Here is a 20305-nt window from a genome sequence, read left to right on the forward strand (position 1 = left end):
AGAGACACGTGCTACAAGTCCTGTTGCAAAGTTCAACAATCTACCTTGCCCCAGAGAGTTTGGCGGATGGAATATACACAGTATCTTCAGGAGTGTTCCAGACATTAAGCAGGCAATGTCTGTAGGAATTTTGAAAGGACGAATGAAAAGTGAATCTCACTTTGTTTACAACAGAAGCCTTGCAATTACAAAGATAATACCTACAGCTTTTTCCATATTTTCCTTACTTTCATCCCTTAATTCATTTCCATGTCCATTTGGTTTTATTTCTTCAACTGGTCCATTCGAAACTGTCATCAATATAAGGATACTTTATTTGAGGAATTTAGGGAAATATACCCTGTGTGTGATGATAAGTGAATTATGCTGATAACATTCACAAGAATTAAGAGATGGTAATCACGTGCAATTTACGGAAGCTGGAAGAAATCTGCTAAGTTGTATTGATGACAACATTGACAGAGGCATGACATTTCTAACGCTTTCTGAACAGTTGTTTGTATTTTGTGAATTCATGCAGTGCTGTTGTATTGCAGAATATAGGCAGAGAGCAGAGAGAGCAGCCCCAGTAGTAAGGGCCATGAATATATGATCAAGGGAGGATGAGGATTATTTACATGACTGCTTTCAATTAGTGGATTAGGCCAACATCAAGGAAACATCTTCAGATATCCTGGTGGATTGGAGATTGTTCAACTTTGCTATGGAACGGAGGCATGAATTTTCCAGGGATTTTCCAGGCATTGAGCAGGCCATATCTTCAGAAATGTTCTAGTGATTAGTAACTTGCAGGCCTCTGTATATGAACCACGATTAATTCTCACTCCAAATGCTTTAGGAGTTATACAGTAGCAGGAAAAAGAAACAGACAAATAAATGCATTCATTTTTTTTGGTTTTTCTTCATAAAATTTGTGCCTTAACTTCCCTGCCTGTTTGGATGATTCTGCTTCTGTGGGTTTTGCATTTAGCTCTGAAATCAGAGAAAGAATATGTGTGGGACCCGGGATTCAGTGACCATGGGTTATGATGGTGAAACAGACTTTACATGATTTAGTACATTGCGTCCAATGCTCTTAAATAACATGTAAATTGATTGTTGGTAGGAAAATTGAATATTTAAGCAACCTTCTGGGTGTGCTGGTTACTGAATAATGTTGACAGCATTCATTCTGGATTACCTAGAATATGATCAGTCGTAATCTACAGATACAACAATGCAAGCAAAAACTCATGAAGTTTTCAACAATTCTCTGTGTGTCCCAACAAACATATTACCTTCATTTTCTCCTGAATTCTGCTGGTTCGGCCTCTGCCCTTCCCTTTTATCTTCATCAGGCTTTGCTGGGGTGACCCCTGAATCGAAATAAAGGAAATGTGTTTCTATCAGCTCAGGCAATGTAAGAGTGAAACAATAGTGATTCATAGCCAGAATTTTACCAAACGTAAAAACATGTAGCAACAACTGAATTTGAATGTGTAGGTTCCAAAGCAAAATCCCACATACTTTTAAAATGGAGGAATTGTGGAATAATTCCAGTCTGATTACACTAATTTGTCATGGTCCTATCTACGATATGCAGCTCTGCACAGAAGAGAGACGTGCTACAAGTCCTGGTGCAAAGTTCAACAATCTACCTTGCTCCAGAGAGTTTGGCGGATGGAATATACACAGTATCTTCAGGAGTGTTCCAGACATTAAGCAGGCAATGTCTGTAGGAATTTTGAAAGGACGAATGAAAAGTGAATCTCACTTTGTTTACAACAGAAGCCTTGCAATTACAAAGATAATACCTACAGCTTTTTCCATATTTTCCTTACTTTCATCCCTTAATTCATTTCCATGTCCATTTGGTTTTATTTCTTCAACTGGTCCATTCGAAACTGTCATCAATATAAGGATACTTTATTTGAGGAATTTAGGGAAATATACCCTGTGTGTGATGATAAGTGAATTATGCTGATAACATTCACAAGAATTAAGAGATGGTAATCACGTGCAATTTACAGAAGCTGGAAGAAATCTGCTAAGTTGTATTGATGACAACATTGACAGAGGCATGACATTTCTAACGCTTTCTGAACAGTTGCTTGTATTTTGTGAATTCATGCAGTGCTGTTGTATTGCAGAATATAGGCAGAGAGTAGAGAGAGCAGCCCCAGTAGTAAGGGCCATGAATATATGATCAAGGGAGGATGAGGATTATTGACATGACTGCTTTCAATTAGTGGATTAGGCCAATTTCAAGGAAACATCTTCAGATATCCTGGTGGATTGTAGATTGGTCAACTTTGCTATGGAACGGAGGCATGAATTTCCAGGGATTTTCCAGGCATTGAGCAGGCCATATCTTCAGAAACATTCTAGGGATTAGGAGTTTGCAGGCCTCTGTATATTGCTATGATACCAGCCCCCTCCTTTGTGAGAATTGCAAGAGCCCTAGTGAAAGGGGGGTCAATGACCCGAGAGAGAGAGCAAGAGAGAGAGAGACAGGCCGAATGGACACAGGAAATGGAAAGACAGCGACGTGCTGGATACCGCATTCCACTGGGACAAAAGCTGGCGACTGGCATTGTTCTCAGGAGACACCTGGGAACTGCAGACGTGCCAACTCGCAGGGACACTGTAAAGCCCTCGGGCAAAGTGGGCTGGTTGAGAGAGAGATTGCATCACCTGCAACCTGATTGACACCTGAGATCCCGTGAGGCAGTATAAAGAAGGGTCTGAAAGAGGACGACCCTCAGACGCACCAAGGAGACACCAAGAAGCACGATACCGCTTCCCATGGGAACGGGAAGCCATTTTGAAATAAGCCACGTGCGTTAAATTCCGAATGCGGGGTTTGTGGCTGGAACCAACGGAAGATCGCTTTTAACTAACAACGGGGAAGATCGCTCCCCTGATTCCATGGATGTTTTGGGCAAGTTTTTCCATTTATCTCTCTCTCTCTCTAACACGTGAAACCAAAAGGGAAAAGCCTGCAGACTTCAGAGTGACTCTTTATATATTTCCAATTGGACTCAGTATTATACCCTAGACAACGAAAGAGCTTATTTCTGAGTGATTATTAATGTACCTGCGTTTTAGATTGAGTATTGACGCATGTTATCTGAATGTTTGTATTAACCTTAATTTTTGTGCCCCTTTATTAATAAAACTTTTGAAAATAGTACCATTGGACTTCAACTGACATATCTATCTTTGCTGGTAAGTGAAACCAGTTACTGGTTTCGTAACAATATGAACCACAATTAATTCTCACTCCAACTGCTTTAGGAGTTATACAGTAGCAAGAAAAAGAAACAGACAAATAAATGCATTCATTTTTTCTGGTTTTTCTTCATAAAATTTGTGCCTTAACTTCCCTGCATGTTTGGATAATTCTGCTTCTGTTGTTTTTGCATTTTGCTCTGAAATCAAAGAAAGAATATGTGTGGGACCCGGGATTCAGTGACCATGGGTTATGATGGTGAAACAGACTTTGCATGATTTAATACATTGCGTCCAATGCTCCCAAATAACATGTAAATTCATTGTTGGTAGGAAAATTGAATATTTAAGCAACCTTCTAGGTGTGCTGGTTACTGAATAATGTTGACAGCATTCAGTCTGGATTACCTGAAATATGATCAGTCGTAATCTACAGATACAACAATGCAAGCAAAAACTCATGAAGTTTTCAACAATTCTCTGTCTGTACCAACAAACATATTACCTTCAGTTTCTCCTGAATTCTGCTGGTTCGACCTCTCCCCTTCCCTTTTATCTTCATCAGGCTTTGCTGGGGTGACCTCTGAATCGAAATAAAAGAAATGTGTCTCTATCAGCTCAGGCAATGTAGGAGTGAAACAATAGTGATTCATAGCCAGAATTTTACCAAACGTAAAAACATGTAGCAACAACTGAATTTGAATGTGTAGGTTCCAAAGCAAAATCCCACATACTTTTAAAATGGAGGAATTGTGGAATAATTCCAGTCTGATTACACTAATTTGTCATGGTCCTATCTACGATATGCCGCTCTGTACAGAAGAGACATGTGCCACAAGTCCTGTTGCAAAGTTCAACAATCTACCTTGCCCCAGAGAGTTTGGCGGATCGAATATACAGAGTATCTTCAGGAGTGTTCCAGACATTAAGCAAGCAATGTCTGTAGGAATTTTGAAAGGACGAATGAAAAGTGAATCTCACTTTGTTTATAACAGAAGCCTTGCAATTACAAAGATAATACCTACAGCTTTTTCCATATTTTCCTTACTTTCATCCCTTAATTCATTTCCATGTCCATTTGGTTTTATTTCTTCAACTGGTCCATTCAAAACTGTCATCAATATAAGGATACTTTATTTGAGGAATTTAGGGAAATATACCCTGTGTGTGACGTTAAGTGAATTATATTGATAACATTCACAAGAATTAAGAGATGGTAATCACATGCAATTTACAGAAGCTGGAGGAAATCTGCTAAGTTGTATTGATGACAACATTGACAGAGGCATGACATTTCTAACGCTTTCTGAACAGTTGCTTGTATTTTGTGAATTCATGCAGTGCTGTTGTATTGCAGAATATAGGCAGAGAGTAGAGAGAGCAGCCCCAGTAGTAAGGGCCATGAATATATGATCAAGGGAGGATGAGGATTATTTACATGACTGCTTTCAATTAGTGGATTAGGCAAATTTCAAGGAAACATCTTCAGATATCCTGGTGGATTGTAGATTGGTCAACTTTGCTATGGAATGGAGGCATGAATTTTCCAGGGATTTTCCAGGCATTGAGCAGGCCATATCTTCAGAAATGTTCTAGGGATTAGGAATTTGCAGGCCTCTGTATATGAACCACAATTAATGCCCACTCCAACTGCTTTAGGAGTTATACAACTGGATGAAAAAGAAACAGGCAAATAAATGCATTCATTATTTCTGTATTTTTTCTTTAAAATTTGTCCCTTAACTTACCTGCATCTTTGACTGGTTCTGCTTCTGTGCTTTTTGCACTCAGATCTGAAATCAAAGAAATGATACGTGAGGGACCTAGGCTACAGTGACCATGGGTTGTGATGGTGACACAGACTTTGCATGATTTAATCCATGGCGTGCAATGGTCCCAAATAACCTATAAACTCACTGCTGGTAGGATAGTTGAATATTTAAGCAACTTTCTGAGTGTGCTGGTTACTGAATAATGTTGACAGGATTCAGTCATGTTTACCTGGAATATAATCCCTTGTAATCTACCAATATGATAATGGAAACAAAAACTCATGAAGTTTTCAGCAATTCTCTGTGTGTCCCAACAACATATTAACCTTCATTTTCTCCTGAATTCTGCTGGTTCGACCTCTCCCCTTCCCTTTTATCTTCATCAGGCTTTGCTGGGGTGACCTCTGAATCGAAATAAAAGAAATGTGTCTCTATCAGCTCAGGCAATGTAGGAGTGAAACAATAGTGATTCATAGCCAGAATTTTACCAAACGTAAAAACATGTAGCAACAACTGAATTTGAATGTGTAGGTTCCAAAGCAAAATCCCACATACTTTTAAAATGGAGGAATTGTGGAATAATTCCAGTCTGATTACACTAATTTGTCATGGTCCTATCTACGATATGCTGCTCTGTACAGAAGAGACATGTGCCACAAGTCCTGTTGCAAAGTTCAACAATCTACCTTCCCCAGAGAGTTTGGCGGATCGAATATACAGAGTATCTTCAGGAGTGTTCCAGACATTAAGCAAGCAATGTCTGTAGGAATTTTGAAAGGACGAATGAAAAGTGAATCTCACTTTGTTTATAACAGAAGCCTTGCAATTACAAAGATAATACCTACAGCTTTTTCCATATTTTCCTTACTTTCATCCCTTAATTCATTTCCATGTCCATTTGGTTTTATTTCTTCAACTGGTCCATTCAAAACTGTCATCAATATAAGGATACTTTATTTGAGGAATTTAGGGAAATATACCCTGTGTGTGACGTTAAGTGAATTATATTGATAACATTCACAAGAATTAAGAGATGGTAATCACATGCAATTTACAGAAGCTGGAGGAAATCTGCTAAGTTGTATTGATGACAACATTGACAGAGGCATGACATTTCTAACGCTTTCTGAACAGTTGCTTGTATTTTGTGAATCCATGCAGTGCTGTTGTATTGTAGAATATAGGCAGAGAGTAGAGAGAGCAGCCCCAGTAGTAAGGGCCATGAATATATGATCAAGGGAGGATGAGGATTATTTACATGACTGCTTTCAATTAGTGGATTAGGCAAATTTCAAGGAAACATCTTCAGATATCCTGGTGGATTGTAGATTGGTCAACTTTGCTATGGAACGGAGGCATGAATTTTCCAGGGATTTTCCAGGCATTGAGCAGGCCATATCTTCAGAAATGTTCTAGGGATTAGGAATTTGCAGGCCTCTGTATATGAACCACAATTAATGCCCACTCCAACTGCTTTAGGAGTTATACAACTGGATGAAAAAGAAACAGGCAAATAAATGCATTCATTATTTCTGTATTTTTTCTTTAAAATTTGTCCCTTAACTTACCTGCATTTTTGACTGGTTCTGCTTCTGTGCTTTTTGCACTCAGATCTGAAATCAAAGAAATGATACGTGAGGGACCTAGGCTACAGTGACCATGGGTTGTGATGGTGACACAGACTTTGCATGATTTAATCCATGGCGTGCAATGGTCCCAAATAACCTATAAACTCACTGCTGGTAGGATAGTTGAATATTTAAGCAACTTTCTGAGTGTGCTGGTTACTGAATAATGTTGACAGGATTCAGTCATGTTTACCTGGAATATAATCCCTTGTAATCTACCAATATGATAATGGAAACAAAAACTCATGAAGTTTTCAGCAATTCTCTGTGTGTCCCAACAACATATTAACCTTCATTTTCTCCTGAATTCTGATAGTTCGGCTTCTCTCCACCCCTTTCATGTTCATCAGGCTTTGCTGGGGTGACCTCTGAATCAAAATACAGGAAATGTGTCTCTATCAACTCAGGCAATGTAAGAGTGAAACAATAGTGATTCATAGCCGGAATTTTACCAAACGTAAAAACATGTAGCAACAACTGAATTTGAATGTGTAGGTTCCAAATTTTCACACGCTTTTGAAATAGCGAAATTGTGGTATAATTCCGGTCTGATTACACCAATTTGTCATGGTCCTATCTATGATATGCAGGTCTGTACAAAAGAGAAACGTGCCACAAGTCTTGTTGCAAATTTCAACAATCTATCTTGCCCCAGAGAGTTTGGCAGATGGAATGTATACAGTATCTTCAGGAATTTAGGGAAATATACCCTGTGTGTGATATAAGAATATAAGCAGTGAGTAAAGTGTACAGCCCCATTGGTAAGGGCCATGAATATATAATCAAGTGTGGAAGAGGAGCATTTGCACGATTGCTTTCAATTGGTGGACTAGGCCATCTTCAAGGGTTCACCTTCAGTTATGGCTAGAAATAATTCCAGTCTGAGGAAGTACCTGGACCAACTGCTCTCCATTCTGCTTTGGAACACATAAGCAACTACACAACTGACAAGCTACTGGTTATCAATTACAGCATGGCATTCAACACCATCTACACCTTAGTACTAATCTTCAAGCTTCAAAACCTGGGTGTCTGTACCTCTCCCTGCAGCCAGAAACTCAACTTCTTTATCTGAAGACCAAAGTCAGTGAGAATCGGTAATAACATCTCCTCCTTGCTGATAATCAACACCAGCATACCTCAAAGATGCATGCTTGGCCCACCGTTTTACTCTTTCTAAATACATCACCATGTCTCTATTGTTATGAGTGCTGAGCAGACCTTATGGAAATGGGGTGCAGAGTTAACCATTTCCACACCCCCCCATGAGAAATATGGACTATTACTACTAAGGTTGGGGCTTCGAGGACCAAATCAGGAGATCGGTCAATAAAGCTCACAGTGTTACAGCAGGGCCGGTGGGGGATGTGTGTGTGTGTCCACTCATGCCAGAGTGACGAGTCCACCACAGAAGAACGGTCTAGCCGAGAACGGAGGGGTCATAGCTGAATGACCACAATGGTACGACGGAATCAGAAAGCAACAGAAGGTTTGCTGGCTGCAGCTGCTCAATCTCTTGCTCACTCTCTCTCTCTCTCTCCAACGATTGCAACACAACCATAAATACCTCAGCACACATGAACTGAACTGAACTTTATATTTTCCTATGACAATTCATTTACCCCTAGACATTGATAGTGCTTGTCTATTATTGCTTATTATTATTCCTACACTTTTATGTTTACTGTTGCTAACCTGTTTTATATGTATATTTGCATTTTTGATACTGTATTGTGTAGTTTATGAATAAACACCTTTAGTTTTCGGTACCACCAGACTCCAACGGATTCTTCTATCTCTGCTGGTCTGTAAACCCAGTTACGAGGTACATAACACTATCAACTCAGGCAATGTAAGACTGAAGCAATAATATTGATTCGTAACCACAGATGTACTAACAGTAAAATCACATGGCATCACCTGAACTTGAATGAGTAGACACAGTTCAAATGCCATTGATAAATTTATCCATGACACCACTCTTGTTGGCAGAATTTGGAGGCATAAAGAAGGAAATAGATCAGCTGGTTGAGTGCTTCACAACAACAACCACACACTTAACACCAAAAAGACCAAGGAATTGTGGTCTTCAGGAAGGGGAAATCTGGAGAACACACACCAATGTTCACTGAGGACTCAGCAGTGGAAAGGGTGAGCAGACTCAAGTTTGTGGACATCAACATCTCGGGGGACCATTCCTGAGCCCAACACACTGATGAAATGATGAAAAAAAAACATGCCAGTAGCTGTACTTCATTAGTAGTTTGAGGAGATTCAGCATGTCACCAACGACTCTTACAAATTTCTATAGATGTCTAGTGGATAACATTCTGACCTATTTCACCGGAGCTTCATACAGAGGCTCCAATGCACAGAATTGCAAGAGGCTACAGAGAGTTATTGACGCTGCTAGCTCTATCATTGGCATAACCCTCCCCACCACTGAGGGCATCAAAAGGGCAGTATCCATCGCTAAGGACCCTCACCATCCAGGATATGCCTTTTTCTCATTGCTACCATTGAAGAGTTGGTACAGGAAACTGAAGACCTGCACTCAATAATTCAGGAGCACTTCTTCTCCACTTCCATCAGATTTCTGACTGGTCCATGAACCTATGAACCATTATTATTCCTTACTTTCTGCCCTACTGATTTGCCTCTGTATTTTACATTGTCTATCTCTCCTCTGTACTGCTGCTGCAAAGCAAGAGTGTCATCATATGATTTAGTGATAATAAATCTGATTCTGATTTTGAATAGCAGAAGTGTGAACACTTCATAAAGAATGACTAACTATTCATTTTGACCCATTTGTCAGCGTTCTTGGTTATGTTTTAGAAGGTTTCTGTTTTTTGGCTCCACCTTCAGATTTTAGCACTCAGTTGAGGTAGTATTTCAGTGGAATGTAGAGGGAGTACTACATTCCTACGCAACTGTGTAATCAACCTTGCCCCATCTATTAGTTGATAGATCAATGGCATTTTTCCTTGTAGAACAGAATGCTGTCTAGTGTGCCATGTATTTAATAACCACAGAAACTATACATTAAAAGCATCATGAGGTACTTAGCACTTTTATATAGAGTGTTTGGTTACTGCCTCAAAGAATAACTGGTACATCACTCTTCCAATACAAACTCATTCTGATGATACTGCATTTTTGAAAATTTAAAAGAAAAACTGTCTTTCCTGGAAAGTTAAATGAAAAGCCAGAATAATACACAGATTAGGCTGCCTCCATATAAAGAGAAGATAAGTTACCCTTCAAATTTGAAAGTATTTCTGTGAGCAACAATGTGGACAATTTACCTGATGTAAATTGAAGTACTGTTGAAGTACAGACTTTCTCCTGAGAGCCCAGATAAATTTTAATGATTAACTCAGTCCCATTATCTGTGGATATATCAGGCTGCACTTCAATACAGCAGGGTATGCAAAACCCCGTATCCTTTGTGCGTTCTAAATCTGGTACATCAGCAGTGAAGGATTTATCTTCCTCACATGAATTGCATATATTTTTCAGAGGTTCAGTCACTTTTTGTGGTCCATATAGTTGTTCTGCTAACAATTGCCAGTGAAATAGTTGCTTTTCCTTCGTTTCTTCCTTTATTTTCCTCTTCAGGAATACCATAATTTCCATTGGAACTCTAGTGGGAATGGTAACTTTCCACTTCAGATAAGTAGTTTTACCATTCCAGACCTCAAAGGGATTTGGTATATCACTAATTGTAGGAGCTGAGGAAGAAGCAAAAAAAAAGATGTAATATTAACACAATATTTCATTTCTCTGACATAAGAGATTCTGCGGATGCTAGAAATCTTGAGCAGCACACACAAAATGCTGAGGAACTCAGCAAGCCAGGCAGCATCTATAGAGGTGAATAAATAGTCAACATATTGAGCCAAGAGGTATGTAGTGAAGCAAATATCATACATTTGTTTTTATGACATACAATTGATATGAAGGCATTGAAACATTGACTGTTTATTTTTCTAAATAGACACTGCCTGACTTGTTGAGTTCCTCCATAATTTTGCATGTATTGCTCATTTCATTTCTTTCCTGTGCATTCATCCTTAAACACAATTTACAAAATAAATTGATTATAACTTTGTGGGCTATACATTAAGTTCTCATCTGTTGTTGTCTAACTTAACCCAAGATACATGTATGTGAACAAATTGAGATTGTTTTCTTACGTAGCCTCTTAGTACATCGATACCACACAGTGAAGAAAATGACATAAATTGGTTTTTATGATGTGGAATTGATTTGAAAGTATTGGAAACATCAACAGTTATAGACACTGCCTGACTTGCTGAGATCTCCAGAATTTTGTGTGTATTGCTCATTTCATTTCTTTCCTATGCAGTTATCTTTAAACACAATTTACAACATAATTTGATAATAACTTTGTGAGCAGTACATTGTTCTCATCTGCTATTGTCTAACTTAGCCCAAACTAAATGAACAGTAGGTGAACAAATTGAGATTGTTCTTTTAAGTTGCCTTTTCATCATCATCATCAGGTGCCATACCCAGTTTGAGCTTTGACTGCCATGGCCCACACACTCCTGTTTCGTGTCAAGTGGATCCACTCATTGTTAAACACGAGGAAATCTGCAGATGCTGGAAATTCAAGCAACACACACAAAATGCTGATGGAACGCAGCAGGTCAGGCAGCATCTATAGGAAGATGTACAGTCAACTCATTGGTATTCATTTCCAGTTCCCTGGCTGCTGTCTCCATCCTCATTTGTCTTTGTCTTCCTCTTGCTTTCTTCCCTTCAATTTTTCCCATAATTACCATGCATTCTAGCTCCTCTTTCCTAATCACATGTCTAATGAAGTCACGTTGCCTTTTCATGATCTCAGACATTATTTCTCTTTTTGTGCTTGCTCTGTTCATGACATCATCATTAGATATCCAATTTGTCCACGATATTCTTTGCATCCTCCTCAAAAACCACATCTTTGCTTCACATTCAATTTATTTCCTCATGTTACTAGATATTGTCCAACATTCTGAGCTATATAACATAACTAGATAAATGTAACATTTCAGTACTCTGAGGCGTGTTGTCAAGCCTAGTTTAGTGTCGGTCAGTATGCTCTTCATTCTCGTAAAGGTGTCTTTTGCCATCTCTATTCTTCTTTTGAAGTCCATGTTGCACCTGCCATCTGATGTCACCCAGCTTCCTAAGTAGCAAAAGTTCTGTACTTGTTTAATGTCTTCCCCGTTATTCTCAGCCTGAAGATAGGATTCTCCTTCTTTTTGGATATCACCATATAATTTGCCTTTTTGCAATTGATAGATAGACCCATTTTTGCATGTTCTTCAACAACTATATGAATTAAGTTTTGTAGTCCTTCCTTCGTACTTGCAATTAACACAGTGTCATCTGCATATCTGAAATTATTGATGTTTTCACCACCAACTTTGATTCCCAAGATGTCTCTTATTTTTTGTAATATTGTTTCACTGTACACACTAAATAAATCAGGGGAGAAAACAAACCCTTTTCTTAAGCCTTTCTTGATTTTCGTAAACTGACTCACTTCTCCATCTATTCTTACAGTGGCAGTTTGTTCCCAGCACAGATTTCTAATTAGGCAGAGGTCTTTTGAATCTAGATCTAGAGTTTCCTGTAATATTTCAAATAACTTATTGTGCTTCACTTTATCAAATGCTTTTGTGTAGTTGATAAAACAAACAAATCTTTTTGCACTTTGAGAGTATCCTTAACATCAATATCGCATTTGTTGTACCTTTGTCTTTCACAAAACCACATTGTTCTTTACCTATTTCAGCTTGTATCTTACTTTTAGCTCTTGTCATCAAAATTCTTAGAAGCATCTTGGTGATATGACTCATTAAAATTAGGGTAATCCAAGACACTTATGGACCTGGAAAAGTCCAGGTGATAACGCAAGAAATCAAATTGACTTTATTATTATAAACCAAAGACTTAGAAACTGAGTGACTCAATGCAAAACATATCCAGGTGCAGACTGTAATAGTAACCATAACCCAGTAATATCTCATGTAAAAGTAAAACTGAAAAAACTAAAGAAGCAAAAACCCAAACAATCCCTTGACTACTCGTCATTAATTAAAGAAGAAAGCTTAAGACAAAAATTTACAATTGAAGTAAGGAATAGATTTCAAAGTCTAGAAATAAAATCTGGTGAAGATGATAACAATCATGTAGAAATGAAGTTTAACTCTCTAAAGGACGACTTGGTAGAATCAGCAAAGTCAGTGATTCCTAAAAAAAAGAAAAAAACACTAAGAATAAATGGATGACAGATGAAATAAAAAATCTGATGGAAGAAAGGAGACGGAAGAAAGCAAATCCTATGGAATATAAGTCCTTAGATAAAAAAGTTAAAAGCTGATGTCAAAAAGCCAAAGAGGAATGGTTAAACTAGCAATGTGAGCAACTGGGAAGAATCCCTATTACTGATCCAAAAAGGTTACATCAACAAATCAAGAATATCACTGGTAAAAAGCTCCTCTGTTCTTCAGGTGGATGTTTGAAAGCAAAGGATGGTACCATTATCATGGAAAAAGATGAGATTATGAGCAGATGGACTGTGTATATTCAGGAATTGTTTGAAGATGATCGAGGTGAAAAACCAGAAATTAAGAAGAACATTGAAGGTCCAAGTATTTTACAATCTGAAGTTCATAATGCAATAACTAAGATGAAGAAAGGAAAGACAGGAGGTCCTGATGATTTAGTAATAGAACAAATAATCGCCCTTGAAGATTATGGAATTGAAAAACTTACTGATTTAATCAATAACATTTATGAGACTAGAATAATACCAGAAGAGATGAAAAAATCAGTATTTATCACTCTTCAGAAGAAACCTGGAGCAATAGAATGTGAATTTCATAGGACCATAAGTTTAATGAGTCATATCACCAAGTTGCCTATTAGTACATTGATACCATACTGTTCAAGAATCTTCAGATGAATGATTTATAATGAGTAGATGGCAAGAGGATTTGTGAACAGCAAAATCAGTTCTAGATTCATCAAATGTGAATCAAAAGCTTCATTATTTACACTTATGTTTGCATTTAATAAACAGAGGATATAAGAATGGCCAGATTTTAAAAAAAAGATTTTTGAAGTAAACTTAGAAAATTTGGTTTCTTAAACAGAGTCTGTTGATGATTGTGAGTATTTAGCTAAAACCTGTTTAAATGACTATGAAATCACTCAGTGTGCACGTGATTTTGTTTCACATTTTTGTTTTTGATCTAAAGTAATGTAGCTACCAGCTGAAATATTAAACTTCAGTCTTTAATTGAGACGACATTTGAAGGGACGTGGATTAAACATTCATCAACCATAAGAGAAACTGACCTGAAATCTCTGGTGTTCAACCCAGTCTCTAATTGTTTTGAAAATCCTGTTCCCCAGTTCAGTATTTCTATACAACGTATATAAAGTGCATACAAAATACATCACTATCTTGACATTAGAGGAGCTTTTTTTTCTCAAGTTTGGGAATGTCTAAACTGTGTTTAAAACATTTATATAATTTTCTGCGCTCAGAATGTCCATTAAAAATGGACATTTTGCTTTTAATATAATCAGACATGTCAATCACTTACCGATTGAAAGTTGGGATTCCCGTCTTTTCAAAAGCGGTTGGTAGGTTTGATCTTCTGTTTGCACTATTTCACACTGACTGGTATTTGCAGATGCTAATTTAAAAGATATTTAATTATATATATGAATCTAAGCTTTCTACACAATATATAAAATGTATCAACACTTAATTCAGAGTTCAGGTTTTGAATTTTCACGCTTTTCGCCATTGAGCTATTCTGTATTTGTTGCAAATAACTACAAAATGTTCAGAGTAAATTTACTGTAATAGTTCATACTGTATATGTCATCATATACCACCTGGAGAGTTGTTTTCTTGCAGACGTTCAGAGTAGAGTGAAGGAAATCAGTAGAATCAATGAAGAAAGCTTTTCACAAACAAAAACTGACAAACAACCAATATGCAAAAAAAGATGCACTGTATAAATAAAAAAAAAGTAAATAAATAATACTGAGATCATGAGTTACATAGTCAATCAAAGTGTCCATTGGTTGTGGAATCAACTCAGAGTTGGCATGAGTGAAATTATCTACCCTGGTTCAGGAGGATATTTAAAATTTTAATTATTTTAACATTTTAATGCTTTCCACATCTTGCTTTGATAATTACTTAGAATGTATATCTGCCTAGAGAATTTTTTTTCTTGATAGAGAGCCAAGTTAATACTAAATGCTCTCTTTTAATATATCAAATTCTGTCCATATCTGAACTTAAGACTTCTTTGTTTTTACACCAAACTATAATTTCTGCCCAGAAATTAGATTTCCTGCATTTTTGTTACACTAAATATGTGCTGCATTTCTGCAATTAGTAGAAATGCTAAAAATCTGAGTACTGGCAAAATTTATTTCTAAAAAACGTTTGGATTAGTTTTTGCATGTTTTGGTTCAAAAGGAGATTTATGTAAATATCCAATGATGGCTGCTTCCAAACGCTGTGGGTGCCAGGTCATTGCCACTAGGGATCATGGGAAACATGACTTGACTTCAAAGTAGACCCTTCATTGTCTGCAGTAAATCACAGTGAAGGAAACATCTTCAGCATCAGCACTGGGAGGCGAGGCTGGCCCTTTCAGAGAGTAAAATATTCTTTCCCAGTTAGGACACATCATGCTATGTGTGATTTACACCTGAGTGTAGGGCTTGCTGTTTGTTTTATTGTAAGTGAAAAAAGTTATATAGTACATATTTGCAACATTTATCAATTAAAAATTAGCTGTCAACACCACAGTGATGTCAAATTGTGTTGAATTACACACAGAAAATGACAATTGAGCTGAAGTTATTTGCATCTTGAATTATTTGATCCGACTTCATGACTAGTGAGACATCTCCATGAAATTTGAACAACTTAAAGGATATTGAAACACTGTTTATGAGCATTTCACACATAAAGCACAGTAAAGGTTTTCAATTAGATATTGAATGGTATTTTATTAGATCTAAAATAATACTTGATAACTCTTCAGTGAAAATGTCTTCACCACCCAAGTCCAGTGAACAGGAAGCAAGTGCTGATTATTGTAATTGAATAGTAAGATGTTAAATGTTTTCATGTCCATTAATGATTGCTTTCCAACATCATGTTAACATTATTTAAATTGTACTAAATATACACAATATTAGCTGAATGTACAATATCTTTGTTTAAAAAAAAACAATAGAACCTGACACAATAAATACATTTTTGAAACCTTCATGGAAAATTGTGAAATAGTGGTGTGCTAGTTATATTTACTATCTATATTAGTAATTTCATCCGGGCTCCTCAGCTGTGGTTGGTAACTCATCTAGGAGAAGGAAAACTCTGATCTCAAACCTCTTGCAACTATATCCACTCATAGGAAGGCTTTGGGAGTAAACCCCGAGGGAAAAATCCAGAGCTGGAGTCCCTAAGGCAGTCCTACATTGAGTTCAATGCTGACCGGCAACTCCTGCGACGCTGCGGGTGCCAGACTGCATCAGTCTCTGCAGTTCCTTCGGGTTCATCAGGTGCGTGGAGAGGGAGAACTTGCTACGTGGACAACAGCTTGCTATCCATATTGTACTGCCCGGGCTTGCATATCTAGACAGCTAGGATGCAACATCCATGGTTGACCCTGACCTAAGGAGACCTCATCATCAACGGAGGGAATGCAGTATGAGTATTCAAGTTTATCTAAAAGTCAGAGTACTGGTGAACTTTATCTCTTAAAAAATGTTAAGTTATTTTTTCAAGTTTTGGTTGAAAAGGAAAGCAGATCTATGTATATATACAATGATGGTTGCCTGCTGATGCTACAGCGGCCAGATCCCTGCCACTAGGGATCATGGGAAGTGTGACCCAGCCTTAAAGTATTTTCTTCAATCTGACACAAGAGATTGTGTCTGCTGGTTCATCTATATATTCAGGAAAATTATAGAATGTTATCCATTGTTACAGATGGAACAAAACATAATTTAACTGGGAATGTTGGTGTGTATTTTTGTGCCTGAATTACAGGTAATAATAAAGTAATGACTTCCTAGTCGGTACCAGTATAGACAACAGAATTGGGTGTCATCATGTTAGGCTTACAGTAGGTGGATGAAATTATCCATATAAGGTTGTAGTTTGTTCCAGTTCCTTTTCAGTTTTGATGAGTCTTATAAGAAGTCATTCTAGTGGTAGATCAGATGTATTGTTGGAGGCTCAAACATTATTTTATATACAAAGTCACAAACAAGAGAAAATTTGCAGATGCTGGAAATCCAAGCAACACACACAAAATGCTGGAGGAACTCAGCAGGCCAGGCAGCATCTCTGGAAAAGAGTACAGTCGATATTTCAGGTCCTGCAACACTCTACTACAACTTTCTGGCTTTGCAATGTCACATCCCATTTACTACCTCATCCCAAATGCTGAGTGGCTGAGCCTTCTTGACCAGCCTCCCTTAAGGGACTTTGTCAAATGCCTTTTGAAGTCCATGGAGACAACGTCCACTGCCTTACCTTCATACATTTTCCTGATAACTTCCTTGAAAAACTCTACAAGATTGGTTAGACATGACCTACCACACACAAAGCCATGCTAACTGTCCTTTATTAGTCCATGACTATCCAAATACTTATATATCCAGTCCCTTAGAATACCTTTTGCTAATTTTCCCATACCTAATGTCACTGGCCTATAATTCCCTGTTTTCTGTTTTGAGCCTTTTTAAATAGTCAAACAATATTGGCTATTCTCCAATCCTCTGGTACCTCTCCTGTCATGAAGATTGTTTTAAATATTTCTGATAGGGCCCCAGCAATTTCTGTCCTTGCCTCCCTTATGTTCCAAGGGAACACTTTCAGGATTGGGGTTTTATCCACCCTGATTTACCTCAAGACAACAAGTACCTCCTCCTCGGTAATTACAGGGTAAGTTGATGCTGCTTTGCCTCACATCTATAGACTTTGTATCTATCTCCAAAGTAAAAATAAATGCAAAGAATGCATCTAAGATCTCCCCCATTTTGGCTCCACACTTGGATTACTATTCTAGTCTTCCAGAGGACCAATTTTGTCCCTAACAATCCTCTTGCTCTTAACATATCTGTAGAATCCCTTAGGATTCTCTGTCACCTTGTCTGCTAGAGCAACTTCATGCCTTCTTTTAGCTTCCTGATTTCTTTCTTAAGTGTTTCCTTGCATTCCTTGTACTCCCTTAAGCACCTAATTTGTTCCTACTTGCCTATACCTGCTACGCACCTTTTTCTCTTAACCAATATCTCTTGAAAACCAAGGTTCCCTATGCTTGCTATCTTTACCTTTTATTCTGACTGCCATATACAAGCTTTGCACTCTCAAAACTTTGCTTTTGAAGGCCTGCCATTTTCCAAGTACACCTTTGCCAGAAAACAGCCTGTCCCAATCCACACTTGCTAGATCATTTCTGATACCATTAAAATTGGCCTTTCTCCAATTTAGAATATCAACCTGCAGACCAGCCCTGTCTCTTTGCATATTTCCTTTGAAAATAATGGCATTGTAGTCACTGGATTCAAACCTTACACAAGCCTCTGTCACCTGACTTGTCTGATTCCCTAATAGCAGATCCAATATTGTATGCTCTGTCATTTGGACTTCTACATACTGATGAAGGAAACTTTCCAGAACTCATTTGACAAACTATCCTATCTAGTCCTTTTACAGTCAGGGTTTCCCTGTCAATATGTGGAAAGTTAAAGTCACCTGCTATAGCAACCTTATGTTTCTTGCAACAGTCTGCAATTTCTTTACACATTTGGTCCACTAAGTCCCCAGGACTGTTGGGTTGTCTGTAATATAGCCCCTTTAACCTGATCATAGCTTTCTTTCTCAGTTCCACTCATACAACCTCACTAGTCAAGTACCCCAGTCTGACCTGACGGAGTACTGCTGTGACATCTTCCCTGATTAGTAACGCCACCACTTCTCCTTTAATCCCTCCCACTCTGTCACATCTAAAACAATGCTACCACAGAATATTGAGCTGCCAGTCCTGCCCCTCCTGTAACCAAGTTTCACTCATGACTACGATGTCATAATTCCAGGTGATGACCTATGCTCGGAGCTCATGTGATATTTCTTGTGTTGAAATATGTGTTCAGGACACTAGTCACACCATGTTCAACCTTTTGATTGCTGACTTTGTCTGAGGTTTTACGAACATCTGCCTCCAGATCCTCTCCACTAACTGTTCTGGCACTCTGATTTCCATTCCCCTGCAACTCTAGTTTAAACCCCACTACACAGCATTAGTAAAACCTTCCCACTAGGATATTAGTCTCCCTCCTGTTCAAATGCAAGCCATTCCTTCAGTACAGGTCCCACCTTCCCCTGGAAGAAGCCAATGATCTTATGTCCATCCTCTTACACCAACTCCTTAGCACATATTAAGTTGTATAATATTCCCAATTCCAGCCTCAGAAGTGCATGGCATGGGTAGAAATCCTGAGATCAAAGCCCTGGAAATACTGCTCTTTAGCTTAGCTCCTAACTCCCTATGCAGAACCTCATCACTCATCCTACCCAAGTCATTGGTATCTACAGGGACCATGACCTCTGGCTGTTCAGCCTCCTTATTTCTCTATCAGAAATCAACTGTTATAAGGTTTTGTATTTCCATAGGAAGTTTTAAAGAAGAGGAGTACAGCCTGGGAATTTGTCAGGGTGCTGGAACCAGGATCCAATGGCAGACCCAGTACTGTGCACACAGTGACATTAACTGAGTAACAAATCTCAAGGTGCAAACAAGGTCAGGGTCAAAGTTCAGGCAGAGATCAAAACATCCAGAGAAATCCAAAAACCAGAATCAGGAAATAGGCAAAGTCAATATCCAGATGGACAGAGTACAGATACAAATGCTGGAAAGGCTCAGGAAAATTCACTGGCACAATCTGGCAACAAATAGGTGAAAACACAGGACTGAAATACACTGAGCAATAAACAGAGAGGCAGATGATAGGTGGAGCACAATGAGACACAGGTGGCAGTGTTATGATACCAGCCCCCTCCTTTGTGAGAATTGCAAGAGCCCTAGTGAAAGGGGGGTCAATGACCCGAGAGAGAGAGAGCAAGAGAGAGAGAGAGACAGGCTGAATGGACACAGGAAATGGAAAGACAGCGATGTGCTGGATACCGCATTCCACTGGGACAAAAGCTGGTGACTGTGGCATTGTTCTCAGGAGACACCTGGGAACTGCAGACGTGCCAACTCGCAGGGACATTGTAAAGCCCTCGGGCAAAGTGGGCTGGTTGAGAGAGAGATTGCATCACCTGCACCCTGATTGACACCTGAGATCCCGTGAGGCAGTATAAAGAAGGGTCTGAAAGAGGATGACCCTCAGACGCACCAAGGAGACACCAAGAAGCACGATACCGCTTCCCATGGGAACGGGAAGCCATTTTGAAATAAGCCACGTGCGTTAAATTCCGAATGCGGGGTTTGTGGCTGGAACCAACGGAAGATCGCTTTTAACTAACAACGGGGAAGATCGCTCCCCTGATTCCATGGATGTTTTGGGCAAGTTTTTCCATTTATCTCTCTCTCTTTCCAACACGTGAAACCAAAAGGGAAAAGC

The 20305-nt window shown here is 38.5% G+C and overlaps 1 protein-coding gene across 1 annotated transcript in view; it reads right to left on the reverse strand.

The window, feature by feature from the left end:
* Window positions 1-20305, reverse strand: part of LOC140729543 (uncharacterized) — a 113076-nt gene that overhangs the window by 42135 nt on the left and 50636 nt on the right. Inside the window, exons 8-14 of the mRNA XM_073049387.1 lie at window positions 14242-14334; window positions 9919-10344; window positions 6551-6595; window positions 5309-5386; window positions 4959-5003; window positions 3716-3793; window positions 1278-1355 (exon numbers count right to left, since the gene is read on the reverse strand). Of these exons, the coding sequence (XP_072905488.1) occupies window positions 1278-1355; window positions 3716-3793; window positions 4959-5003; window positions 5309-5386; window positions 6551-6595; window positions 9919-10344; window positions 14242-14334 (843 nt within the window). The remainder of the gene's footprint in view (window positions 1-1277; window positions 1356-3715; window positions 3794-4958; window positions 5004-5308; window positions 5387-6550; window positions 6596-9918; window positions 10345-14241; window positions 14335-20305) is intronic.

This window comes from Hemitrygon akajei, chromosome 6, assembly GCF_048418815.1.
Source record: "Hemitrygon akajei chromosome 6, sHemAka1.3, whole genome shotgun sequence".
In the NCBI taxonomy this organism is placed as follows: domain Eukaryota; kingdom Metazoa; phylum Chordata; class Chondrichthyes; order Myliobatiformes; family Dasyatidae; genus Hemitrygon; species Hemitrygon akajei.